The sequence below is a fragment of the Carcharodon carcharias genome, chromosome 15 (assembly GCF_017639515.1).
Source record: "Carcharodon carcharias isolate sCarCar2 chromosome 15, sCarCar2.pri, whole genome shotgun sequence".
NCBI lineage: Eukaryota > Metazoa > Chordata > Chondrichthyes > Lamniformes > Lamnidae > Carcharodon > Carcharodon carcharias.
Window position 1 is genome coordinate 64730489 of NC_054481.1, and position 20556 is coordinate 64751044.

The 20556-nt window shown below is 43.2% G+C and overlaps 1 protein-coding gene across 1 annotated transcript in view; it reads right to left on the reverse strand.

The window, feature by feature from the left end:
* Positions 1-14212: 14212 nt before the first annotated feature.
* The window catches only part of alkbh5 (alkB homolog 5, RNA demethylase), a 36116-nt gene continuing 29772 nt past the window's right edge, over positions 14213-20556 (reverse strand). The window contains exons 2-4 of the mRNA XM_041207302.1: positions 17120-17200; positions 15845-16000; positions 14213-15211 (exon numbers count right to left, since the gene is read on the reverse strand). Coding sequence (XP_041063236.1) covers positions 15016-15211; positions 15845-16000; positions 17120-17200 — 433 coding nt within the window. The 3' untranslated portion in view covers positions 14213-15015. The remainder of the gene's footprint in view (positions 15212-15844; positions 16001-17119; positions 17201-20556) is intronic.

Below are 20556 nucleotides of genomic sequence, written 5' to 3' on the forward strand. Positions count from 1 at the left end.
CAGGCATTGTCATGAAAAGCAGATTAGTCATGTGTGTGTTTGTTTAATTTTTTTCCCCTTTTGTAATGAAATGAGAATGAATCTCATTTCATTTGTGGTGTGGGGGGAAGTTTTCCTGGAAAGCAGATTACAGCCATGAATTACTAATGGGCATATTGAACTTTTTAAGGAAGACCTGGGTTTTTAAAAGAAACTTACAAACAAGGACACTTGGGGAGGTGATGGCATGTTGGTAGTATTGTCACTAGACTAATATTCCAGAGACCCACGATAATGCTCTGGGGACTCGGGTTTGAATCCCGCTACAGCAGATGGTGAAATTTGAATTCAATAAAAATCTGGAATTAAAAGCCTAATGATGACCATGAAACCATTGCTGATTGTTGTAAAAACCCATCTGGTTCACTAATGTCCTTTAGGGAAGGAAATTTGCTGCCATTACCTGGTCTGGCCTACATGTAACTCCAGACACACAGCAATGTGGTTGACTCTTAGATGCCCTCTGAACAAGGGCAGTTAGGGATGGGCAATAAGTGCTGGCCTAGGCAGCGATGCCCACAACGCATGAATGAATAGAAAAAACTGAGCAAAAGATGGCTGATAATGTAAAGTAACCACTTTCTGTAAAATTCCTGTGCGGATTATACTGACAGACCTGTCCTGAGAGAACATGGAATTTTGTACCTGAAAAGGTGTCAGGGCCTTCTTCAAGCAGCAAAAGTGAGATAGGAAAGATGCAAAAGACTGAACTTTAATCTCCTGTGGTTGCAGACACAAAAGACTGATTTCTATGTTTCAGGAGTCACCCAAAAATTCGTCTCTTGCTGATTCATATCTCAGAATGTGTAAATAGTTCTGATATGATTGCAAAACAACCATTTCTCCTCATGGGAATACACAGGGAAAAAGCTAGCTGCAGACCAGTGTGCTGGGTGAGTGTGTCAGCAAGAAGAAAAAGCAGTCACCCTTGCAGTTTGCAGGCAAAGTTTCTCTCTCTCTCTCTGTTGCTGGAAGCAAGGCTCAGCAGAAGCCACAATCAAAAAGGAAATAGGACAACCTCTTCAGCTACCCTGCAGAACTAAGTGTCTCCAACCAACTGTGAATCTGCCAAGGTCAGTGCACTGGAATCGCCCAACTTAATGGCTGCAATGTACCACTATCTACGCCTCATGGACAAGCATAGGACTAATTTGTATATTTTTAAAAATTTTTTTTTGGACTCTTAACTTCTCATTTCTGATTTGTGTTTATGGGTGTTGCATTTTTATTATTTTTCTTGGGTTTTAGTAACTAATAAACTTACTCTTTCTTTGACTCAAGAAATCCTGGTTAAATTGGCTCCATAATAAAAGTAAATAGATTTGGATGGAAAAAGTTATCCAAGGGGAAAGGATTTTTAAATTAACATTGTTGGAACCAACCAAGGGAGTTGAATAAAGAAGAGGAGCCAGCTAATTCTTCCTTACCTGGGATCATTACAAAATTGGGGTCCTGTCCCGGTCATAACAAATTGGGGAACTCATCTGGGAATTTAACAAATTGGGGACCTCGTCCAGGGATTGATCATAACAGCATGCAAGATGAATCAGTCTTGCAGGCGATGATACAGAATTTCCAGCAGTAGTAGTTCAGCAGTTTGAACCTAGGGTCTGTGGTTAGGCCGATTGTCAGGAGATGGGGGTGTTTTAATGGGACTTTGGCCTCTTTAAGGGATTCCGGTTCAGTGTCCAGCTTGGGCGCTAGCACAACTGAGGTGTTTCAGATTCTGTTGCCAGGTGCTTTATGTTGGCACAGCAACAGGTAGGCAGTCTGCTCCTGAGCTTGGGCCAGCCATTATGAGCCCAGGTGATCGGAAGGGGCCTCTCCCACTTTCATACCAGGTAGGGTTACAGTGCTGTGGCCTGGGGCATTAATACAGATAATTTTAAATTCAGTGGGCAACACTGTCAGGTTGTCTCGCAATTCTGCATTGAGGTGGGTGGATATGAGATCCAATCTAGTTGGGATCCCTCTGCTGGTCAGTTGGGTAGTAGGTGCTGGGTCTTTTGGAACACTACTGCCCTCTGGTGGATAGTCAGCTCTCACTGTCCTTCCAGGTGGCTTTTCAATTAAGTGGGGCATCACCCTCACTCTTTCTGGGCCAATTTGGGAACCTTCCTGGTCCCCATTGAAATTCACCATAAAGCTGCTGGCCAGACCAATCACTGGCTTCTTAGTTGGTGCCTTTGGATTGGAAGGGGGCCCTCTCTTAACTTGTTCCATGTCCCCTGGAACACCACACTATCAAGTGGAGGTTCTGCCCCATGTACACCCTTGTGGCTTTTTGACTAAGAAAGGCATCTCACTCCCTGCCTGCTCATTGGTTTGGGAACTCCCTTTGCCCCTATTTAATATTGAAAAAAGGTTTCTGCCAGCCTTATGTTCTGGCAATTCCTTAGCCTTTGGTCTTTCCCAGTTTAATAGCTTGCTTTCCTTCAGGATCTTCAACTATGCGGGGCATCTTCCTCACTATCTCTTTCGCTGCTCTAGGACTTCTCTGGTCCGCGTTTAATTCTGGGATATTCTGTGAGCCTGTTACCTCTTTTAACTTTACTGGCCTGGCATCAGCCTTGCTACATTTGAGCAGCCCTTGCTCAATAGTTGTGAGTGCTATTTCGCCCTTTTGGGCCTCTGGACCTTCCCCAGCTTTCTGCTCTTTTGCAGAATTCTGCTGGCTGATATTGGCCTCTTTTTATTCGTTGGCCAACACCTTGCTGCTGGTCAAGTCGTTTCCAAGGAGGAAATCGATTCCTGCTACTGGTAGTTCAGGGACAATTCCTACCCTGACAGGGCCTGAAGCAAGATCACGCACTAGGTGGACCCTATGGAGGGGTGCAAACACAGATCCTCCTCCCACTCCACTGATCAGTGCTTTGTCCTTCAGGGAGGACTCGGGGGGTGGGGGTTGATTTAGGTTTCCCTCCAATATTAAGGACTGAATGGTATGTGTGTCCTGGAGCAGCACAACAGACTTGCTCGCATTCTTGGATGGGTATGGGGACACTGTTCCTGAAAGGGCAAAACTCTGGAAGAACTTGAAGTTTGTCTGGCTCAGACACACATAGTGCCATGCTCTCCAAAGGCTAAGTTTTGGTAGTGAGAGTCTCTGCCTGCTCTGCTGCACCAGCCATTGGGGCATCCTTTGGATGGAGCCCGATCAGACCCGTAGGCTTCCCTTGCAATCTCCAACATTTAGGTCTAGACTGGCCTATTTTATTGCAATGAGAAAACATCGGCTTCTGGGGGCTTTTCTTTCTGGCTTCTTGCACCCTTCTTTGTGTTTCCTTTTTTGGATGGAGGGGGCCTCTTCTTTCTGGGTCGCCCTGCTTATCTTTCCAATGCTCATGGGAATGGTTTGGAAAGGGTTTGCTTGAGTTTCCAGGCCTACGGGTGAGGTCGTGGCTGTCTGCTGACTACTGCATCCCTGGCTGTGAGGATTCTCTGCTCCTCTAGGTGCATCCGCAGGTTGGAGGATAAGCAATTTTAGAATTCCCCCAACAATATCAACTCACTCAACCCCTCACAGGTGCATGGGCTTCTTAGGGGTCTTATCCATCAGTTGAACATGATTTGCTTCAGCTGTTCAAACTCGATGTAGGCTCAATGTGTGGACTTCTTATGAGTGGCCCAGAATTGCTGGCAATATGTCTCCAGGACTAACTCAAAGGCACTTAGGATGGAAGCCTTGGTTTGCTTATAATTCACGGACACATCAGGGGTCAGCGTGGAGTAGGTGTCTTGGTCTGACAGCTGTCCTTGAATTAAAAATATCCAGATATCCGATGGCCATTTTAGCTGTCTTGCTGCTTTCTCAAAAGTGGAAAAAATGACTCCATGTCACTGTCTTTTGAATTTTGGGAATGAATCTAGCATACTTGAGGGCCTGAGAGAGTAGTTCTGGGTTCAGGAGATGGGGGTACTACCAGGTAGAGAGAGAGATTTTCCCTCACAGCTTCCGGTTGTCTGATCTGTCTCCCTTTGAGCTGCTAGCTCTATTCACAATTTTCAGAGCTGGAATTCTCTTTCCCTTTCCTGTTTCTTCCCCTGTGTTTCCCTTTCTCACTCTCTCCCTCTCCTGTGCTTCCCTTTCTCTCTCTCTCTTGTTCTCTTGCGCTTTCTTTCTCTTTCCTGTTTCTTCTCCTGAAATTCTAACTGCAATCAGATCTTTTCCAAGTTCAATTTGGCTGTGGGGGTGCGGGGCAGGGTGGATTTACAGTCAGGGTTGTGCCCTACATCTAACTGCTCTATTGGTAATGTGAGATCCACATGTCCTACCAACAGCTGGATCTGTCCATTTCTCTTCCCTTGATGGGCAATTTTAACCGTATCTTCCTAGCTGCAGCTTTCAGTTAAGGGACGCTAATGTTTCACTGTTCAAATTTCTCTGTTTGACCCACATCTGGGCATCAAGTTTCCATCTTCTCAGTGTTAGGGAGAAGGAATTTGCTGTGGTAAGTTACTGTGTTTTAATATTTGTTTCAGTCACTGAGTTTTCCTCTTAGCTTCCAATTGCCTCTTTTATATCAGATTTGGCTTTTATATCAGATTAAACTTGGACTCAGCGTCAGGCTCAAATGGGTGATCCTGAATTTGAGCTCCCCATTTCTGTTATGGACAGGAGGGGAGTTAAGGTTGGGTTCTGCAAGGGCCACTCAGCTCCTGACCTCATTACAGCCTTGGTTCAAACGTAGACAAAAAAGCTGAACTTGAGGTGAGGTGAAAGTGACAGACCTTGACATCAAGGAAGTATTTGACCAAGTGTGACATCAAGGAGCCCAAACAAAGCTGGAATCAATGGAAATCGGGGGGGAAACTTGCCATTGGTAGGAGTCATACCTACCACAAAGGAAGATGGTTGTGGTTGTTGGAGGTCAATCTGCTCAGTTCCAGGACAACCCATTAAGGTAGTGTCCTAGGCCCAACCATCTTCAGCTGCTTCATCAATGACCTTCCTTCCATCATAAGCTCAAAAGTGGGGATGTTCACTAATGATTGCACAATGTTCAGCATCATTTGCGACTCCTCAGATACTGAAGCAGTCCATGTTCAAATGCAGGAAGACCTGGATAATATCCAGGCCTGGGCTGACAGGTGGCAAGTAACATTCATGCCACACAAGTGCCGGGCAATGAACCATCACCAGCAAGAGAGAATCTAACCATTGCCCTTTGACATTCAATAGCATTATCAATGCTGAATCCGCCACTATCAACATCCTGTGGCAGGGATTACCATTGACATGAAACTGAACTAGAATAGCCAAGAGCAGGTCAGAGGCTAGAAATCCTGCAGTGAGTAGCTCATCTCCTGACTCCCCAAAGGCTGTCCACCATCTACAAGGCACAAGTCAGGAGTGTAACAGAATACCCATTTGGTTAGCACCCCTTTCACAAACATTCACTCCCTTCACCATTGACGCACAGTGGTAGATGTGTGTACCATCTGCAAAATGCACTGCAGGAACTCACCAAGCCTCTTTGGACAGCAACTTCCAAACCATATACCTACACCATTTGGACTGCTGCAGTTTAAGAAAGAAGCTCACCACCACCTTCTCAAGGGCAGTTAGGGATGGGCAATAAATGCTGGCCTAGCCAGCAATGCCACTCCCTGGAATGAATGAAAAAAATTTAAAAGGCACTCAGCAGCTACACTTGTGTGCTTACAAACTCAAAACTCCTGCCTTTACTCTTCAGACTCTAACTCAAGACTACTGGCTACAGAGGTAGCCCGGCTGCTCTGCTATCAAGATCATGTGATCTTACATTACAACATTTGTCTTAAAGGTATATTACACATTAGATTACTACAATAGCTCCCTTTGAATTTGGTCTCTATAGCCCACAGGGGGTCATTATTGGCTGCTCAGGGATAACAATGTGCAGGTTTCCCCAAAACTGCCAGATGGCTTCTTCTGTTTGTGGCCACAGACATAGAGTCAGCCATTTTAGGTCTTTGTCCAGTTTGAAATTTTTAGGGATAGCAAGGAGCACATCTCTATATGTATTTTATAAAAGAAATATACAGGATGAGGTCTTAGTCCCCCACACATTGCTTTTAATTCTAGAGTATGCATTGAGAATGTAGAATGTGCAATTTCTTGACATGGGACAGCTGGAAGTTAAGACTAAGTGTCATCTTCAGGTAACGCAAGGATTATAGGACCAATGTGGAGTGATGTAATTATTTTCATATTTTCATTATAAATTCCATTATACTTATAACAAAAATGACCTATGTAAACATGTCAGGCTGCAATTACACCCTCCCTATCCATCCACTGATGTAGCAGAGGAAATGGCATTCCCTTTCTTGTACTGACAGCACTGCAGCACAGCTGTGTAGACAACTGCAAAGTTTGTTGGGATGGAGACAGAAGGTGCTGCGGATCATTCAGTACGGTCGACCACATCTCCAGTAGTCTTGACTTGTCAAGCCACTGAGAACGGATGTCCAAGAGCGAGATTTGGGGCTGGCCAATCGCAACCAAGTCCACTGTAATCAAGTCACACACAAGTGTTTCTTATGTGCATACCAACAGGAGGACAAGCTCATTGTAATGGGGGCTTCAATGCAAGGGTAGAAGATGACTATCATGCCTAGGATGGTGTTCTGGGGAAGCAAGGTGTGGGGAAATCCAACAATCATGGCATGCTTCTCCCAAGTCTTTACACCTGCTGGAATATGTCAATCACCAGCACCATCTCAAGACAGAAGGCAAAGTGCAAAAACATTTGGAATGTTTTTTTCATTATTCATTCATGGGATGTGGGCTTTGCTGGCTGGGCTAGCATTTATTGCCCATCCCTAGTTGCCCGCAGGAAGGTGGTGGTGAGCTGCAGTCCATGTGGTGTAAATACACCCACAGTGCTGTTAGGGAGAGAGTTCCAGGGTTTTGACCCAGCAACAGTGAAGAAACAGCAACAGTTTTCCAAGTCAGGATGGTGAGTGACTTGGAGGGGAACTTCCAGGTGGTGGTGTTCTCATCTATCTGCTGCCTTTGTCCTTCTAGATGGTAGTGGTCGTGGGTTTGGAAGGCACTGCTGAAGGAACCTTGGTGAATTCCTGCAGTGCATCTTGTAGATGGTATACAGTGCTGCTACTGTGCATCGGTGATGAATGGAGTGAATGTTTGTGGATGTGGTGCCAATCAAGCGGGCTGCTTTGTCCTGGATGGTGTCAAGCTTCTTGAGTGTTGTGGGAGCTGCACTCATCCATGCAAGTGGGGAGTATTCCATCACATTCCTGACTTGTGCCTTGTAGATGGCGGACAGGCTTTGGGGAGTCAGGAGGTGAGTTACTCATTGGAGGATTCCTAGCCTCTGATCTGTTCATGTAGCCACAGTATTTATATGGCTAGTCCAGTTCAGTGTCTGGTCAACAGTAACCCCCAGTGTGTTGATAGTGGGGGTTTCAGTGATGCTAATGCCATTGAACATCAAGGGGCGATGGTTGGATTCTCTCTTGTTGGAGATGGTCATTGCCACTTGTGTGGCATGAATGTTACTTGCCACTTGTCAGCCTATGCCTGGATATTGCTGCTTCAGTATCTGAGGAGTCACGAATGGTGAACATTGTGCAATCATCAGCGAACATCCCCACTTCTGACCTTATAATGGAAGGAAGGTCATTGATGAAGCAGCCGAAGATGGTTGGGACGGACTCAAGATCTACTCAAGATGCACTCAAGATCTAAACACTGGCAACAGGTTAACTTTATCATTACATGGCAGAACACCAGGGTTATGATCACCAGTGTTATTAGAGGAGTGCTTTACAGACCACAGGTCTGCTATGCTCAACGATTAAATTTACTATCTTGCCAAAAATACCAACATGAACTAGACCCCCCCCCCCACCCACCCACACACACACACACCAAGAAAGCTACATGTGCAGAAACCGGCATCTGTCGACTGCTGCAAATAATTCAGGCTCAGACTTGAGAAATGATTGTCCTTCAAAGAAAACCCAAGTGATGATGGTGAAGTAACATGGTCAACCTTCAAATCAGCAGTCCTGGATACAGCCAAAGATCTCCTGGGAAGACAGAAAATAAACCACTGAGATTGGGGACGATATATTAACGTGGATAGAGGACTGGCTAACAAGAAAGAAAGTTGGGATAAATGGGTCACTTTCACGATGGCAAACTGTAACTAATGGGGTGCCACAGGGAACATTGCAGAGGCCTCAACTATTTACAATCTATATTAATGACCTGGATGAAGGGACTATCTGTATTGTAGCCAAATTTGCCGACGATTATGAAGATGGGTAGGCAAGCAAATTGTGAGGAGGATACAAAAAGTCTGCAAAGGGATCTAGATAAAGTCTGTGGGCAGCACCTTCCAAGTCCAGCGACCACTACCACCTAGGACAAGGGCAGCAGATGCATGGGAATACCACCACCTGCAAGTTCCCCTCTAAACCACACACCATCCTGACTTGGAACTATATCACCATTCCTCCATTGTCGCTGAATTAAATTCCTAGAACTCCCTCCCTAACAGCACTGTGGGTGCACCTACACCACATGGACTGCAGCAGTTCAAGACTGCCATCTTCTCAAGGGCACCTAGGGAAGTGCAATAAATGGTGGCATTGCCAGTGATACCCACATCCCGTGAAAGAATAAAACACAAGAGAATGGAGGAAACGAGGTATCAAACCTGCAACACATGCCACATAAAAAACTGCAGTAACATTTATCCTCCTGTATTCTGTGACACATGGACCGCCTATTCCAGATGCATTATGCAGTTAGACAGATTCTGCATGAGCTGCATTTAGAACATTCATGGACATCAAATGGGAGGACAAAGTGTCCAACACTGAGGTACATAAAGAGCAGAAATGTCTGGAATTGAAGCACTCCTCATCGGAGCTCAGCTCAGATGGAGCGGACATGTAGTATGCATAACTGATGATAAAATCCTTAAGATGGTCACATATTCACAACTTGGACACACATCACCTGCGAGGTGCGCTGAGATTAACGTTCGAGGACTCCTCGAAGACAAACCTCAGGGAAGTGGCATGTCACCCACAGACTGGGAGAAAAATACAAAAAAAGAGCTACTTGGGAGCAATCAAGCACTGGTATTGCTTCCTTCAAACAGCAAAGAATACAGGCAACTAAGGAAAAAAAAGACAAGCCAGAAAGACTGGGCAGTCCCATCAGACAATTCATCCTTACCCACATAGTGGAAAGCAATGCAAGTCTGTAATTGGACTGCGCAGCCACGTTAGAACGCACAACAGATGACTATGCATGCAAGAAATGGCTATCTTCGATAATGAAGGAAAACCATCAATGACAATCCATTTTTCTGAGTGCATTACAATGTGACAAGTTTATATAAGCAGCTCTCCAGCCAAAAGATTTCAACTGCTTATGGTAGTATGTGTGGAAAATTGGAGAGCAATGGCCTTTTACCTGACTCTGGATCTTCAGCGGGCTGTTTCTATTTCGCCTTAGGCTGTCTTTCTCTTGTGCTTCTTCAGATTTCCTTTAGCACTTCTGTAGTACAGAATGGTGTATCAGGGAAAAGGAGCCACCAATAGATACAAGCAGTATTTAGGATGGAGATTGGGGGTAAAGTGCTCTTAGCAGCTTCCTTCTGATCATCTTGTCACTTCCACCATATGCCCCCATATGTGTCTTCTCACAATCCATTCACTTTCCTCACTAACCTTACCTTTTCCCCATTGTCTTTACACTCATTCACTTTATCCTTCCCTTCCTCTTACACTGTGGTCACTCACCTACTCTCTTCCCACCCACGGACAGGAAGCAACCAGGATTTCCCCTTTTCCTCTCCTTCCCATTCCTCCTTTAGTATGCTTCTGAAGGAAAACAAGCCTCTATTAAAAAATGGAATTAGAAAAGAACAAATTGTCTGCCTTTCTATGTCTCTCTCTCCCATTTGTTTAAGGGGTTGGAAATGAATCAGTCACCCAGTACAATCATTTAGCATTGAGTTTTTCTGTCAGGCATGGTCAATGAGCTTCAAAATTCAACTAGTATTTATTTAAAATAACATTTTATGAGGATACACACTTGCTCCCCCTCATCTCTTCCCTCTGACTTTCTGAAAATTATAGGAAAAAATGCTGCAACAGGTGTGAAATCAGAACACTTCCTGCTCTTTTACAATGACTGTTTATAAACAGTGATTTTAGCTTGAGCAAACATTTTTGCTGTCCACCTGCTTTTCTTCAAATAATTTTGAAAAAATTAAATGGAAACTATTAGATGTTGAAAAAATATTTCTGAATATGGGTAGACTAATACATCCTGGAAAATCAGGTACACTTAAAAATCAGTTTTTGTCTCCTTATCCAAGGAAGGGTATGCTTACCCAAGAGGGGGTACACACTGAAGATTTGCTAGATTTAATTCTGGGATGAGAAGGCTGTCCTAAGAGGAGAGATTAAGTAGAGTCACCCTCTATTTCTCAGAATTCAGAAGAAATAGAGGTAATTGTATTGAAACATTTATAATTCTTAAGGGGCTTGATAAGCTAGGTGCTGAGAGAATGTTTCCACAGGCTGGAGAGTCTAGAATCAGAGATCACAATTTTTTTTAATTCATTCACTGGATGAACTGCTTTGTCCTGGACAGTGTCTAGCTTGTTCAGTGTTGTAGGAGCTGCACTCATCCAGGCAATTGGGGAGTATTCCATCACATTCCTGACTTGTGCCTTGTAGATGGTGGACAGGCTTTGGGGAGTCAGGAGACTTACTCGTTGCACGATTCCTAGCCTCTGACCTGCTCTTGTAACCACAGTATTTATATGGCTAGTCCAGTTCAGTTTCTGGTCAATGGTAATCCCCAGATTACCTGGATGTGGGCTTTGCTGGTTGGGCCAGCATTTATTGCCCATCCCTAGCTGCCCTTGAGAAGGTGGTGGTGAGCTGCCTTCTTGAACCGCTACAGTCCATGTGGTTTAGGTACACCCACAGTGCTGTTAGGGAGGGAGATCCAGGATTTTGACCCAGCAACAGTGAAGGAACGGAGATATATTTCCAAGTCAGGATGGTATGTGACTTGGAGGGGAACTTCCGGTTGGTGGTATTCCCATCTATCTGCTGCCCTTGTCCATTTAGGCGGTAGTGGTCGTGGGTTTGGAAGGTGCTGTCGAAGAAACCTTGGTGATTTCCTGCAGTGCATCTTGTAGATGGTACACCCTGCTGCTACTGTGCGTCGATGGTGGAGGGAGTGAATGTTTGTGGATGTGGTGCAAATCAAGTGAGCTGCTTTGTCCTGGACAGTGTCTAGCTTGTTCAGTGTTGTAGGAGCTGCACTCATCCAGGCAATTGGGGAGTATTCCATCACATTCCTGACTTGTGCCTTGTAGATAGTGGACAGGCTTTGGGGAGTCAGGAGACTTACTCGTTGCACGATTCCTAGCCTCTGACCTGCTCTTGTAACCACAGTATTTATATGGCTAGTCCAGTTCAGTTTCTGGTCAATGGTAATCCCCAGGACGTTGATAGTGGGGGATTCAGTGTTGGTAATGCTATTGGACATCAAGGGGTGATAGTTGGATTCTCTCTTGTTGGAGATGGTCATTGCCTGACGCTTGTGTGGCACGAATGTTACTTGCTACTTGTCAGCTTGGATTTGCTCAGGCCTTGCTGCATTTGGACATGGACTGCTTCAGTATCAGAGTTGTCGCACATGATGAACATTGTGCAATCATCAGCGAACATCCCCACTTCTGACCTTATGATGGAAGGAAGGTCATTGATGAAGCAGCTGAAGATGATTGTGCCTAGGACACTACCCTGAAGAACCCCTGCAGTGATGTCTTGGAGCTGAGATGACTGACCTCCAACAACCACAACCATCTTCCTTTGTGCTAGGTATGACTCCAACCAGCAGAAAGTTTTCCCTGATTCCCATTGATTCCAGTTTTGCTTGTGCTTCTCAATGCCACTCTCGGTCAAATGCTGCCTTGATGTCAAGGGCAGTCACTCTTACCTCACGAGTTCAGCCCTTTTGTCCATGTTTGAACCAAGGCTGTAACGAGGTCAGGGGCTGAGTGGCCCTGGCGGAACCCAAACTGGACATCAGTGAGCAGGTTATTGCTAAGCAAGTGCCACTTGATAGCACTGTCGATGACCCCTTCCATTACTTTACTGATGATTGAGAGTAAACTGATGGGGCGGTAATTGGCTGGGTTGGATTTGTCCTGCTTTTTTTGTAAGGATACGGCCAATTAAGCAGAGGGGAAATTTCTTCAATCAAAGGATTGTGAATCTTTGGAATGCTCTGCCCCGGAGGAATATGGATACAGATTGAGTATATTCAAGACAGATCAATATATTCTGGATAGAACTTGTATGCCTCCAATTTAACAAAATATTTCAAGGTGTTTGACAGGGTATTATGAAACAAAAGATGATTGAGCCACATCAGGAGATATTAGGTCAGATGACCAAAAGCTTAGTCAAAGAGGTTGGTTTTAAGGGGTATTTTAAAGGGCAAAGCAAGGTAGAGAGGCAGAAAGGTTCAGTTGAGGTAATTCAAGAGATTAAGGTTCAGGCAGCTGAAGGCTCCAAAAGTTAAATGATTTAAAATAGGGGATGCTCGAGATGCCAGAATTAGAAGAATTAGGGAATCAAGCGTTATGGGGATTGTGCAGAAAGGTGGAAGTGAGGTAGAAAGTCTGCCATGATCTTGCTGAATGACAGAGCAGGCTTGAAGGACCAAATGGCATACTCCTGCCCCTATTTTTAGAAACATATTTAGAAGCATTAAACAACAGAAAATAAGTACAATGGAAAAATTTAATATGCTCTTGCAAAAAATAATTTTATTCTGCTGACTTTTATTTGGGACATTAGAAATTTCAATTCCTGAACAAAAGAGAGACACAGGGTGAAGGCTTTCAGTGAGAGATGTGTGGAAATTCAGTGGCCAGATTACGCAATAAGAGTGATGACTTTAGAGGCAGTTTCCATTATAAATCTGGCATTGTAACAAGAAAGGCTGACCACAAAATATGGAACAGAAACAACAGGAAGTAATCCAGACAGGAATGCATTCAGACAGAAGGCTTTTATTACAAGAGATTTCTTGCATTTGCTCATTTACAGGAACTGGGTTATGATTGAGATCTTTAGATACCAATTTCCTCAAGTGTTAGCTGTGGCTCTGTTCGTAGCACTCTCGCGAGAGCCACGGGCTTAGGATTCAAGTACCAGGAGGCATTAGAGCTTAAAAATCAAGGCTGACATTCCAGTGCAGTACTGAGGGGTATTGCACTTTTGAAGGTGCAGTCTTTTGGATGAGATGTTAAATTGAGGCCCTGCCTGCACTCTGGTGGATATTAAAGATCACATGATGTTATTTCTGTTGGGCATGAAAAGAACTATTTAAAGTCTTTCTTTTACGGTCACTAGGCAAATACAGGGAATTGTGGCTACTTATAAACTGAAGTTAACTGTGGAGTTAATCAGAGGACATTAGAATTTCTCAAATTTCAGGCTTCAGATGAATAATTGGATGAAACAAATATTGTTTTACATCTGTAACAGTGCAAGTGCCTAGTATGCAACTGATAGGCACGAGCTGTGTGCACACACACATTACTGCTGCAGTCCACTGGCTTAAACCATGCAAACTAACCAAATAATATAAACAGAAGTATTTGGAATACATCAATAAATCAATGTCAAAAAACAGTACTCCCAGAAAGCAGCGATCATAGAGAACAGTCTCCACCTCAATTCTTCCCTCTTAAGGTGCTGAGGTGCACTCAACTGACCAATGTACAAGCTCCTCAAGCTGACCCTAACCTGTCCTCAACCAATGAGCATCAGTGGACTATCCAGCTGAGAGGGTCATTACAGTTGCTTGCCAGCCTGTCCTCAAACAGTATCACTTTTTTTTTCAAACAAGTCAATAGCTATCAAATAGGAGCAAAAGAATCCTCTTCCTAAATTGCATACCCAAGCAAAGGGCATTGGAGCCAACTAGTTTGAGGGGGAATTAATTTTATCTTCCTGGTTTGCAAGTCCCAGTTCCATAATCAGAAGTTTGCTTAGTGAGTGAGCCACAAAGTCAGTTTTCTAATAGTTTTCAGAATGTTCACATTATATTGTTAATGAATTAAAAATCAACCCATAATTCAAAATATATAGACACAAAACTCAACACAGGTTAAAGTGATGCTCTTTGCATTTAATCAAATTTAGCTTTTGTACAAGAAATAAAGTAAGCATCCAGGTCAAAGACCCCACTGACAGTCAAACTCTCCTTTTGACAGTTACCCAAATTAAAAGATTTTTTTTATTTTGTTTTTTACATAAAATACCTATTTTCATTTACATAACATTTTTTAATCATTTGCGTACATTTTAAACTGTCTTTTTCAGAACTGTACAACTTTGTTACAAGCCAACACGCGAGTGTGTTTTTCCATCCCCTATATGGAAACAAAAATTCCTCAGTAAGAGTTCCTCGGCAACAATATATCTAATGCAAGTTTAGGAACTTTGCAACCCTAACAATGGAAGCGCTGAAGTTTGAAGAAGCACGTGATACCATGATACAGTGGCTGCTTCTCATTTCAACAAAAAAAAACTAGCTTCTCATTTTAAAAAAAATTTTAATTAATATATTTTTTAAACACTTTGCTTTAACACGCACTGAACAGTGCGAGTTATTTTTGGGTTTTAAATACATAAAACAAAGAGGGGAAAATAGGCAATACAACATTACCCAGTAACAAAGGTAGAATGAAACACAGAGGCCACCTGCCTGCAACACAACGGCAATCTCCTGCCGTTTTCTATCCTCCGAGTTCAATAAAATCCTTTTTTTTTTAAGGAGTGTTTTTTTAAAAAAACTTTTTCCTCTTTGAATTTGAAAGTTGCTGTAGAGCTGTCCCATTCAGAACCGAGTAGTGCACTTTTGTCCATCAGCCTTCAAGTTAAAGTTTCCATTTTCTCTCCCCTTCCCAATCAGTGTCGTCGCATTTTAACTTTTCGGACTGGACTATCTACCCCTCCACCTTCATCGCCCTCGTCATCTTCATCGTCCACACAATCGTGTGTCTTTCTCCAGTAATTTTCTGCAGCACAGTCACTCCTCCTGCGGTGCTTTGGTAAAATCACTGACCGCCGATTCTCCTCTTTGTCCATTTCTAAAATTCTTGGCCTTTGAAAGAAAACAACAAAGCTTGAGTTAACTTCTGTCATGCCACACACCAATAACAAGTGTTCAATTATTTAAGACAAATTTAATTATTACTAGTTACATCACAGGTCAAGGACATGGTGGGATCCTAGTCATCCATATGGAATCCTGGCCAATTAGAAAAGTTTCACGCATACCAAGTAATGACAGTTTGTTATATTACAAGGATCTTAAAATCAAGTCTGATCACAACTCAGCCAACAACCTTATTCAGCCACCAGTAATTTTGCAGGGAAGTACATCAGCAAAATCAGCTGGCCAAATGTTCCCTATTCGAACACAGCTGAGACTGGTTACCTTCGCAGTGGGAATGAAACTTGAGTGCACAAACTAGGCTGACACTTCATTACAGTTCTCAGGAAGCATTCTGAGAGATGTGCCACTGAGGAGTTGAGTCCCCCCACCTCTTGTTATGCTCTAAACTGAGGTACATAAAAGATCATGAGGCTTTTTTGAAGGAGAGCAAGAAGCTTTCCAAGTCTTGACCAACATTTATTCTTCAAACAATTCCAACAAAACAAATTAAAAGGTCATATATCTCACTTCCAGGAATGAGACTCCCTAATATTCCCTAGCACATGACTTGCTCCCTACCTGTGGGCAGCATCTGGATCCGCCTTCCGATGAGACCGTTTCTGTTTTAGTACCACTTGGTATCGGTCACTATTGGACTGTCTGTTGGACATGTGAACTGGTAACACTGAACTGGTTAATGATTTTGACTCCAAACGTGGTGCATCTGTCCTTGTTCTGTGGGAGTAAAATACAGAAGCAACAGAAAAAAAAATTACACAATTGAGATAACCTTATCATTGAACATGATTGGTGTAGAACTTTTCAAAACAGGGTGCGTATTGAAAATACTGATTATTGGTACATCTTATCTATAGTTCTTATCCTCAGTAGTTTTGCAAGTGGACAGATTAGGAATAGATGAAACAAAAAGAAAAATGACAATAAACAAAAGTCTGAAATAATAGCAGAAAATACTCAGCAGAGAGAAAATTGTTTTCTTCTTAGGCAGTCCCTTGGGGTCAAGGATGACTTGCTTCGATACTAAAAATGAGTTCTCAGCTGACTGAAGAGTCCAATGCATGACCTACAGTCTCTGTCATAGGTGGGGCAGATAGTGGTAGGGGGATAATGGGTGCCTGGGTTGCCACATGCTCCTTTTGCTGTGAACACTTGGTTTGTTTCAGGGTGGTGCTGCAAGCATCCCTTACTGTTACAACACTGGAGAACAGTCACGCAGACCAGGTCAAATCACAGGCAATTAACCTGAGGGTAGTGAATAAAAAGTGTTTATAGGACAGTATGCTCACGTGAGAGAGAGCAAGAGCATGGGGTGGAAGAATGGGTGAGGGCACTATAACAATAATGTGGAGAAAGAGAAAATCATTGATGCACAAACAGATGGGGTAAGGCCAACATGCCTGATACTAGTGAGATGCTGTGGTTTAAAGCCAATAGCCAGAAGTTTTTAATGACACTTGTAACTTTATGGAGAGCACAGCTGACGGCTTCCTGTTCTCTCCTCACACCAATATCCACAGCACTCATTTTATCTCTTCCCAGCAGTGAAAGACTGAGTAAATAGTTCCAGGATTTGAAACCATGATCATGACTCCCAATCCAATGCTCAAAACATATGGACAGGGAACTTATTGTTTACCCACCCATCAGTGAAAAACAAACTTCATCAGCTTTCTAAGCTCAGTTTTTTTTGGTTATACAGTTATTCTTTTGTCATTTTCTATAAGAGATTAGAATTAAGACAGAAACAGCTACAACCACAGGCAGCAAACGGAAGAGCACAATGGTGTGTGTTAAAAATTGTTGCATCACACCGAAAAAATGTAAAGCTCTTACTTTCGTAGTATGATAACAGCCCTCCGCTCCCTGATATCTTGTGGTCGAATGCAGTGAGTGATTTCATCTGCAGCGTAATCACTGTAAGGAAATAACAGATCATGAGTCACTGGGAAAATGAAACCAATTCTACCCACATACCCATGTGCCATTGTTTCTGGCCACTAGATTGCTCTTATATCATTCCCCTCCCGCCACTCACCTCTCCCAAACTTCATCTTCTGTAGCCACCAACTCTAGCAAATTTATAACACCATGGACTTGGGTAACGTACACAAAGATCATGAGAGCTTACACAGCAAGTATCAGTAAGGTATTCTATGAAGGAAGACATCAAAGCTGAGTATGATTATGCCTATTCCCAATGTCCACACATACATGGGTTACAAAAAGACCAGGCAACTGAACGATGGTACACATGCCAAGAATCCTTGGGTAGTGATTAGCATCAGGGACTTTGTCTACAGGTGTGACATTGAACCCAGTTGCAACGCCCAACACCTCAGCTCACACATGGCAGGCATTGCAAAGTTAAAGCTAAGAAGGTGCCAAGCTGCGAGCGGGCGAAGCCGGGAGCCAGCTGCATCCAGTCTGAGAGTTCAGAGCCACCGAGGGAAAGAAAACTGGAGTGAGATATCACAGGGAAACAACTAAGTTTGCCGAGTGAGTGAGGTTGGTGAGTATTTTGTTAGTTTATCTTTCAATTACTCATAAAACCTTTCAAAACTGGTGTACTTTATTTGCATAAGTAAATTTTACTAGCAGCAATAAAATTCATTATGAGTAGTAAGTTTTATTAATTATAAATTAAGAAAAAATTAATTAACACAAAATAAAGACAGCAGGGCAGGTGATGTGTTGTGACTGCAGAACGTGAGCGCTCCTGGATACTAGTGAGACCCAGGGCAAACACTTCTGCACTAAGTGTCTGCAGCTTGACAAACTTTGGCTCAAGAGTCATTGAGCCGGAGACTGAGCTGCAGACACTGCAATGCATCAAGGATGGAGGACACTTTTGTTCCAAGAGGCAGTAACATCCCTTACGATAGGGTCTTCTGGTTTGGTCAGTGGTCAAGGATTGAGTGAGAGAGACAGGTAAGGGGATCAAGAAGATTGAAGTTGAGGATCCTCAGCCTTTGCAATTGTCTAACAGGTTCAAGGTGGATTTTCAAATTCATTCATGGGATGTGGGCATCTCTGGCTAGGCCAGCATCTATTGCTCGTTCCTAGTTGCTCGAGAAGGTGCGGTGAGCTGCCTTCTTGAACTGCTGCAGTCCATGTGATGTACGTACACCCACCATATGGACTGCAGCAAATTTTGCAACCTGTATGGATGAAAGTGTTGGTTGGCAGGTGGATGTGCAAACTGACCATGGCATTGTGGTACAGGAAGCTATTTAAGCAAGGGAAATTAAAAATGTAGTAGGGAACAGTATAGTCAGGGGGATAGACACAGTTCTCTGTGGCCGTGATCAAGAATCCAGATGGCTGCGTTGTCTGCCCGATGCCAGGGTTTTAATCTGGGCTGGAAATTTTAACTTAGAGTGGGAAGGGGAGGATTCAGTGGTCCTAGTCCACATAGATACCAAAGTCATAGCAGAACATCTTTCCCAGTTCTACCTGAGGGAGTATGAGTAGCTAGGGGCTAAATTAAAAAGCAGAACATCAAAGGTAATAATCTTTGGATTGCTATCTGAGCCACGAGCAAATTGACGAAAGATGAGTAAGATTAGAGAGTTAAGTGCCTGGCTCAAAGGTTGGTGTGGTAGAAATGAGTTTCAATTCATTCTGAATAAGAGTCCTACAGACTCGAAACGTTAACTCTGTTTTTCCCTCCACAGATGCTGTTAGATCTGCTGAGTTTTTCCAGCATTTTCTGTTTTTGTTTCAATTCGTGGGGGGTATGGCACCAGTGCTGGGGAAGTGGGAGCTGTACCGTTGAGATGGTCTTCACGTGAACCATGCTGGAACAAGTGTTCTAGTGAATCATACAGCTAGGGCCGTAGAGAGGGATTAACCTAAATATTGGGGGCTAGGGCTCATCAAGTGTGCGAAGGTGTTTTAAATTAATTAGAGAAGACAAGGCGGGAGAGCAAGATAGCAATAAGTGAAATGAAGTGGCAGCAAGAGGGGTGGCGGTGGGATAGTGGTATTGTCACTGACTAGTATTCCAGAGACTCAGGGTAATGCTCTGGGGACCCGGGTCCAAATCCCACCACAGCAGAATTAAAACTCTGATGACTACCATGAAACCATTGCCGTTTGTCATAAAAACCCATCTGGTAATGCCTCCTTTAGGGAAGGAAATCTGCTGTCCTTACCTGGTCTGGCCTACATGTGATTCCAGACCCACAGCAATGTGGTTTACTCTTAAATGCCCTCTGAACAAGGGCAATTAGGGATGGGCAATAATACTGGCCTAGCCAGCGACACCCACATCCCATGAACAAATATTAAAAAAAGGGACAAAGTGTACAAATACACAAAGTGTACAAGAGCGCGCCAGCAGGTAAGGCTTGAGTATTATGAAAATACGGAAGGTTCCATTTGATTGGAAAATAGCAAACGTAACTCCTTTATTTAAAAGAGAGATAGAAAAACATGAAACTACAGACCAGTTAGCTTAACATCTGTCATAGGGAAAATGCTAGAAGCTAAAGATGTTATAGTAGGGCACTTCAAAAAGTTTAAGGTAATCAGGCAGAGTCAACATGGTTTTGTGAAAGGGAAATCATGTTTAAACAATTTCTTGGAGTTCTTTGAAGGAGTCATATGTGCTGTGGATAAAGGGAAACCAGTAGATGTACTGTACTTAGATTTCCAGAAGGCATTTGATAAGGTTATTGCAGAAAATAAAAGCTCCTGGTGTAGGGGGAAATATATTGGCATGGATAGAACATTGATGAGCTAACAGGAAACAGAGGGTAGCCAAAATTGAGTCTTTTTCTGGTTGGCGGGATGTAACAAGTGGTATGCCATTGGGGTCATTGCTGGAACCACAACTTCTTACAATTTATATAGAGACAGATGATATGGTTGCTAAATTTGCTGACGACACAAAGTTAGGTAGGAAAGTAAGTTGTGAGGAGGACATAAGGAGGCTACAAAGTGACATAGATAGGTTAAGCGAATGGGCAAAGACCTGACAAATGGAGTATAATGTGGGCAAATGTGAAATTGTCCATTTTGGCAGGAAGAATAAAAAAGCATATTATCTAAATGGTGAGAGATTGCAGAACTCATGGATCTAGGTGTCCTAGTGCATGAATCACAAAAGGCTAGTATGCAGGTACAGCAAGTAATTAGGAAAGCTAATATAGTGTTTTGATTAATTGAGAGAGGAATTGAATACAGAAATAGGGAGATTATACTTCAATTGAGACCACATCTGGGAGTACTGTGTACAGTATTGGATTCCTTATTTAAGGAAAGATGTA